Here is an 8,581-nt window from a genome sequence, read left to right on the forward strand (position 1 = left end):
TCCTAAAGATGCCACCAGAAAACTACTAGAGCTAATCAATGAATTTGGTAAAGTTTCAGTATACAAAATTAATGCACAGAAATCTCTTGCATTCCTATACACTAATGATGAAAAATCTGAGAGAAATTAAGGAAACACTCCCATTTATCATTGCAACAAACAGAATAAAATGCCTAGGAATAAACCTACCTAGGGAGAAAAAAGACCTGTATGCAGAAAACTATAAGACATTGATGAAAGAAATTAAAGATGATACCAACAGATGGAGAGATATACCATGTTCTTGGACTGGAAGAATCAATATTATGAAAAAGACTTTACTACCCAAATCAATCTACAGATTCAATCCAATCCCTATCAAATTACCAATGGCATTTTTTACAGAACTAGAACAAAAAATCTTAAAATTTGTATGGAGACACAAAAGACCCCGAATAGCCAAAGCAGTCTTGAGGGAAAAAAACAGAGCTGGGGGAATCAGACTCCCTGACTTAAGACTATACTACAAAGCTACAGTAATCAAGAAAATATTGTACTGGCACAAAAACAGAAATATAGATCAATGGAACAAGATAGAAAGCCCAGAGATAAACCCACACACATATGGTCCACTAATCTATGATGAAGGAGGCAAGGATATACAATGGAGAAAAGACAGTCTTTTCAATAAGTGGTGCTGGGAAAACTGGACAGCTACATGTAAAAGAATGAAATTAGAACACTCCGTAACACCATACACAAAAATAAATTCAAAATGGATTAGACTAATCTATGACAAAGGAGGCAAGGATATACAATGGAGAAAAGACAGTCTCTTCAATAAGTGGTGCTGGGAAAACTGGACAGCTACATGTAAAAGAATGAAATTAGAACACTCCCTAACACCATACACAAAAATAAACTCAAAATGGATTCGAGACCTAAATGTAAGACCGGACACTATAAAACTCTTAGAGGAAAACATAGGAAGAACACTCTTTGACATAAATCACAGCAAGATCTTTTTTGATCCACCTCCTAGAGTAATGGAAATAAAAACAAAAATAAACAAATGGGACCTAATGAAACTTCAAAGCTTTTGCACAGCAAAGGAAGCCATAAACAAGACGAAAAGACAACCCTCAGAATGGGAGAAAATATTTGCAAATGAATCATCGGACAAAGGATTAATCACCAAAATATATAAACAGCTCATGCCGCTCAATATTTAAAAAAACAAACAACCCAATCCAGAAATTGGCAGAAGACCTAAATAGACATTTCTCCAAAGAAGACATACAGATGGCCATGAAGCACATGAAAAGCTGCTCAACATCACTAATTATTAGAGAAATGCAAATCAAAACTACAATGAGGTATCACCTCACACCAGTTAGAATGGGCATCATCAGAAAATCTACAAGCAACAAATGCTGGAGAGGGTGTGGAGAAAAGGGAACCCTCTTGCACTGTTGGTGGGAATGTAAATTGATACAGCCACTATGGAGAACAGTATGGAGGTTCCTTAAAAAACTAAAAATAGAATTACCATGTGACCCAGCAATCCCACTATTGGTCCTATACCCAGAGAAAACCATAATTCAAAAAGACACATGCACCCCAATGTTCATTGCAGCACTGTTTACAATAACCAGGTCCTGGAAGCAACCTAAATGCCCATCAACAGATGAATGGATAAAGAAGATGTGGTGCATATATACAATGGAATATTACTCAGCCATAAAAAGGAATGAAATTGGTAGAGACATGGATGGACCTAGAGAGTGTCATACAGAGTGAAATAAGTAAGAAAGAGAAAAACAAATATCATATATTAACGCATATATGTGGAACCTAGAAAATGGTGCATATGAACCGGTTTGCAGAGAAGTAATTGAGACACAGAAGTAGAGAACAAACATATGGACACAAAGGGGGGAAAGTGGTGGGGGGTAAGGGTGGGGGTGCGATGAATTGGGCGATTGGGATTGACATGTGTACACTGATGAGTATAAAATGGATGACTAATAAGAAAATAAATAAATAAATAAACATTTAAATAATATTAATTTTTTTAAAAGATATATACTGAAAAGCACTATGGATAAATCAAAGTAGAATTCTAAATAATGTTCAGGTAATTCACAGGAAGTCAGGAAAAATAATACAGGAATGAAAAACAGAGGGAGCAAATAAAAAATAAACAATAAAATGGTAGACATGCTCAAATTTATATCAGTAAGGATATTAAATGTAAATAGTTAAATAAATAAATTAAAGTAACAGAGATTGGCTGAGTGGATTAAAAACAAACAAACCAAAATGAGCCAACAATGTGCTATAAACAAGAAACTCACTTCAAATATGACATAGGTATGTTGAAAATAAAAGGGTGGAGAAAGACACATCAGGTAAAGATTAATCAAAATAAAATAGAAGTGGCTTTATTAATATCAAATAAAGTAGATTTCAGGGAAAAAAATTACCAGAGACAGAAAATAAGATTAAATAATGATAAAACCATCAATCCATCACAAATAAATTGTAATAAAAAATTTGTATTTCTCAAACAACAGACCTTTAACATACAGGAAGGAAAGGTGATATATCTGAAAAGAGAAATAGAAAAGTCCTCAATTACATTTGGAGATTTCAACACTCTTGTCTCAACAATCAGACACAAAATCAGCAAGGACATAGAAGAACTTAACAATACCATTAACCAACTAGGATCTAATTGACATTTATAAAACATTCCACTCAACAACTAGAGAATACACATTCTTATCAAGTGCCTATGAAACATTAACCAAGATTGACCATATCCTGAACCATAAAACTGCTGTAGAGCAGAAATTAATACAACATTGTAAATCAACTATACTTAAATTTAAAAAATAACAATCAAAAAAAATCTCAACAAATTTAAAGGAATTTGGAATATATAGAGTATAGTCTCAGAACACAAATCAATCCAGAAATCTACAGCACAAATATAACAAAAAAACTTTTTAAACACTTGGAAATTAAACACACTTGTAAATAATCCATGGGTCAAAGAGGAAGTCTCAAGGAAATAGAAATATAGATAAATATATCAATATAGATAGATATATAGATACAAATACACACACACAAACACCAATGCAATTCAGCTAAGGCAGTGCTGAGAGGGAAATGTATAGCAATAAATGGTTTCATTAGAAAAAAGGAAAGTTCTTAAATGGATAACCTCAGTTTTACCTAAAGAAACAAGAAAAGAAAGCAAAATAAACATGCAGAAGGAAGAAAATAATGAAGAGGAGAAATTAATGAAGTTGCAAGCTGAAAAATAATAGAAAAAAATCAGTGGAGTAAGAAGCTGATTCTTTGAAAAGATCAGTAAAATAGACAACACAAATTACCAATATCAGGAACAAATCAAGAATATTATTACAGACACTGCTCACATATACTATAAACAACTCTACACACATTTGACATCCATAAGCAAAAAAAAAGTGAACTTTGATCTAAACTTTATACCTTATACAAAAATTAACACTAAATGAATCACATTAATTAAATGTAAAACATAAAACTGTAAAACTTTTAGAAGAAAAGTGGAGAAAATCCTCAGAATCTACAGCTAGATGAGGCTTTCTAATATGTTTGATTACTTTGATTACATATGACACCAAAATCACAAACTATAAGAGAAAATGTCAATAAATTGAACCTTATAAAATTAAAACCTTCTGCTCTCTAAAATACCCTGCTAAGAGATGAAAAGACAGCTACAGGCTAGGAGAAAATACATACATACAACAGTGTGGATGGATCTCAAGGGAATTATGCTGAGTGAAAAAAGCCAACCTCAAAATGGTTACATACTGTAGGATTCTATCTATATAATATTTTTTAAATGACAAAATTATATAAATGGAGAACATATTAGTGATTGCCAGGGATTAGGAATATGGTGGGGGAGTGAGTGAGTATGACTTTAAAGGGTTAGCATGAGGGATAATTGTGGTGATGAAAGAGTTATGTATCTTGATTGTGGGGATGGTTACTTCAATTTACATATGTGATAAAATTGCGTGAAAACACACACACACACAAATGAATGCATGTAAAACTATTGAAATCTTAAGGTCTGTTGATTGTACCAATGTCAATTTCTTGATTTTGGCATTGTGCTATATTTACATAAAACGTTACCAATCCGGAAACTGTGTGACATTTACACAGGACCTCTGTGTACTACTTTTTTAACCTCTTGTGAATCTACAATTAATTTAAAATAAAAATATTTTTTAAAAATCATCTTGCCAATAATACCTATACTAAGACTAAACTATACCTATACTTTTGTCAAAAATGATTTCTAGACTGTTTTGTTCCATTGGGCTATTTGTCTACCCTCCTGCCAATATTGCAATGTCTTTAATGTAGCTTTATGATGCCTTGATGTCTGGTGGAGTAAGTCCTCTAGCTTTGTTTTACTTTTTAAAGGTTGCCTCAGCTATTGTTGCTTCTTTGAATTTCCATATAAATCTTATAATCAATTTGCACACCCCTAAAAAACCTACTTAGATTTTCATTAGGAATGTATTCAAATCAAGACCAATATTTTTTACAGTATGGAATCTTTCAGCACATGAACATTTAATATCTCTCCATTTATTTAAGTCTTAAAATTTCTCTTAGTGATGTTTTATAGTTTTCAGTATATAGATAGTTTTTATATCATTTATTAGATTTAATTATATATTTGATATTTTTGAAGCTATTGGTTTCTGGAGTGCAAATGGAAATACAATTTTGTATCTATTCCTGGTATCTGACAACTTTGATAATTTTACTTATTTCTAATAGTTTTGTTTGTGTATTCATTTGAATTTTCTAACCCAGTCATGTCATCTGTGAATAATGAGAGATTCCAATATTATACGTTTTATATCTTTTGTCATATATTTATAGCTCCCTATTTTATTATACTACCTAACCTCCAGAACAATTTTAAGCAAAAATAATTAGACATCTTGTTTCATTTTCAATCTTAGGGGAAAGCTTTCAATATTGTACCACTATACATTAATGCTTATTGTAGGGTTTCGATTTTCTTTTGTAGATACTCTTGATCAAATTAAGGAAATTCTATTCTTAGTGTGCTAAGAGGCTTTTTCTCTTTTTAATTATACATGGGTTCTCATGATTTACTTATATTTGCGTAACCTTGAATTACTACACTGTGAACTCTGACTTATCTAAATCACATTCAAATATATTTGTTGAGTGTCTCTACTGTACCAGGCTATCTGCTAGGTACTGGAAATACAAAAATGAACTGTCATAGAGTGGGTGCTAAATAAGTGCTTCTAAAACACTAAAGAGAAATGACTCACTGTGAACATAATAAATACCAAAGAAAAATTATATTTCATTAAATAATAAATTTAAATAAAAATTAATTTATTACAATCATTAGAATAACTTTAATCCAAACAAATATACACAATTCAATGTAAATTATTTTTATCTTTCAGAGTTGGGATGAAGGTTTAGCGAAGACTGCTAAAGCATGGGCGAACAAGTGCAAATTCGGACACAACCCCTGTTTATCAAAATCACATCAATGCCATCCAACATTTCAATTTGTTGGAGAAAATATCTGGTTAGGTGCATTAATTATATTCACACCAAAATCTGCTGTTGACTTTTGGTATAATGAAACTGAATTTTATGATTTTAATCACCTATCATGTTCCAAAACTTGTGGTCATTATACACAGGTAAATATTTCAGATTTTATTGATTAGTTCTTATGTATGCATAATCAATCACAGACAATTTTTTTAGCATTTTCTTTAGAGTTTCTTTTGTGTATCTGAAAAACTCACCTTCGTTTGGAAGATTTTCACTGGGAATAGAATTCTATGTAGTGAGGTTTTTTTTTCTTTAACTTTAAAATCTTACTCCACTGTCATCTCACTTGCCCTATTTCCAGCAAGAAATCTACTGTAATCCTTTTATTTATTCCCCTGTATATAATGTGTCTTTTTTCTCTGACTGCCTTTAAATTTTTTCCTTCATTACAGGTCTCAAGCAATTTCATAATAATGAAACTATTCTTTTCACGTCGGGTAAATTTTATTATATTCCCAACTTTGTAAATCTTGCCCTGTTGGACTCTGGATTTCTTTATATACCTATAAATATTCTTAACTGTCTTCTGGGATGTAGTTATCTGGAATTTGTTTGTCCCTTTTGGTTCCTGCTTTTAAAATATGTTAGATGGAATTAAAGCAGTATTTAGTCTAGGGCTAATTCTCTCTCACCAGTGAGGCAAGATTCTTCTACTGGATGCCCCAGAAATGATTAAATTTTCCAGTCTGGCCAGCAGGAACAGGCCCACTATCCCTATTCCTGGCCCTGTGTAAGCCTCTCTATTCTTTCCTCTAGCTTTTATAGGTGATTATTTTCCAAGCCTGGGGTTGTTTTCACACATGCATGTGTTTTCATCATGCATGCTCTGATTAGTGCTCTGCTGAACTGATGACGAGGACCCCCTACAGACCTCCACAGTTGTGTCACTTAGAAGATTTTCATCTCTCCCCTACTCCTGCTTCCTTGGTCTCCCCAGACTCTCAGCTCTGTCTCTCAACTATGTGACTCCATCAAGCTTCTCCTGACTTCTCCACCATCTCCACCCCCAGACACAGCCTGGAAACTCACTCAGTACAATAAACTGAGACAATTGTACAGCTCACATCTTTTCCCTCCAACTCTCAGGAGCATTATCCATTGTTGCCTGATGTCCAGTATCTTGAAAAACATTATTTCTTATAATTTTTCCAATCTTTTTGTTGCTTTGGGTGGGAGTTTTTGGTAAGAAGAGGAAGTCACTTTTTAGCTAACCTAATCCTCAACATGGCACTGAGCTCTTAGAAAGATCCATTTAAGCAACAGAAAGAGCTAACTTTATTCTCCAAACTGACTCATCTGCATAAGTCGAATGAACATATAGTGTCTTAAAGCAAGTAATTTTTATCAGAAATTAGCAGTTTCTATGCTCCCCTTCTAATTACTCTTTGTCCGATAACAGAATGCTATAAGTGTAGAAATCCTTCTCAGGATAGATGTTGTTTGCAAAGAACATGGTTTGGCTTCTGCTAGGAAAACTGAGAGAATGGAATCACACCTCATGGGCTAAATTACACGTATGCTTAAATAATTAGGAATTGGTGCATTCTTCCTATTGGTTCAACAACTATATCTTGCTTAATTTTCTAAACAAAATGAGCTAAAATTTCTTGCATTTACCATTTGCAGATAGTCATGTTGAAGTTGCAACCAATGTTCATATTAATGTTAAATCTAGTCACTTTAATGAAAACAATACATTCAAACCTATACATAATATTTATTTTTACCATTCCCAAAGCCAAAAATGAATCAATTTAAATATATTAAGCAAATAAAATTTCACAGTATAGTCAGTTGTTCATGAACCAAATTTATAAACATGATTAATTTAAAATATATGTACTTGCAGTCATATAGTTTATCAACTTTCTAAAACATTCAAAAGGAAAAGGATCTTTCAAGGATCTAGCTTAATCTCATTATATTAGGTGGGAAATGAGCTCAGAATTGATCTGTCACTCTCCGAATCCACACACATGGTTAGAAGCAAAACTCATCTATTAGTTCTCAGTTCACTGTGCTTTTTATTGCACTTTGCTGCCTCTCAGGCAATCAAAGAGCATTAAAGTATATTTTCAAAACTGTTGATTCTGGCTACACCCCGGCCCTCGAAAATAGTGACTAATACATTGGTTTATAAAATATGTTAGTACATTTTGTTAATTGAATTGTAAAATAAATGAGTTCAGAAAATTCATTTATGTTGTCAAAATCAACCTTCCTTAGATTATTTTATTTTCCAAATGGAGTAGATCAGTATTTTTCCCTTTGTTCATCTGGGAAGTAGAGAAATTTTTCATTCTGTCATGTCACAAAGGAATAGTTATGTACTTCACTTCTTTATCTCTCTCCCCATGGCTAATTTTCCACAGGAGTCTTCTTCCTGTCAAATAACTTTGCTATTCTTTGCAAATAGACAAAAATTATGATTCACCATCCCTATGGCAGGCATTTTTTTTTTGCAATAAGCTCAGTATGTTCTTAATCTCTATCTCTATTTGTCTCTTGTGATTTGACAAAGGTAAGAATATGGTTAAGACCATAAAATTTTAAATGTGATCATAAATTTAGTAGAATTTTTCTGAGAAAAAGAAATAAAAGTTAATTATTGTTTTCATTATAATCTGGTTTTAATGCTCTTTGTATGGTATACCCATGGAGAAAATAAAAATATATTTCATAAATCATCTAGAAGAAATTATGATTTTGGCTATATATTATAGCCTCCTTTTGATTTATGAGAATTATCAGTGAGGAAAGACTAGTTTGGTAGCCCTCATGAATGCAGCCTTAAGAAAATAACTGTTTTAAACTAAATATTAGAAATTAAGGGGCTTCCCTGGTCGCGCAGTGGTTGCGCGTCCGCCTGCCGATGCGGGGGAACCGGGTTCGCGCCCCGGTCTGGGAGGAT

At 32.7% G+C, this 8,581-nt stretch overlaps 1 protein-coding gene across 1 annotated transcript in view; it reads left to right on the forward strand.

The window, feature by feature from the left end:
• Window positions 1–8,581, forward strand: part of GLIPR1L1 (GLIPR1 like 1) — a 34,659-nt gene that overhangs the window by 11,754 nt on the left and 14,324 nt on the right. The window contains exon 2 of the mRNA XM_007125809.2: window positions 5,511–5,756. Within this exon, the coding sequence (XP_007125871.1) occupies window positions 5,511–5,756 (246 nt within the window). The remainder of the gene's footprint in view (window positions 1–5,510; window positions 5,757–8,581) is intronic.

This window comes from Physeter macrocephalus, chromosome 6, assembly GCF_002837175.3.
Source record: "Physeter macrocephalus isolate SW-GA chromosome 6, ASM283717v5, whole genome shotgun sequence".
NCBI lineage: Eukaryota > Metazoa > Chordata > Mammalia > Artiodactyla > Physeteridae > Physeter > Physeter macrocephalus.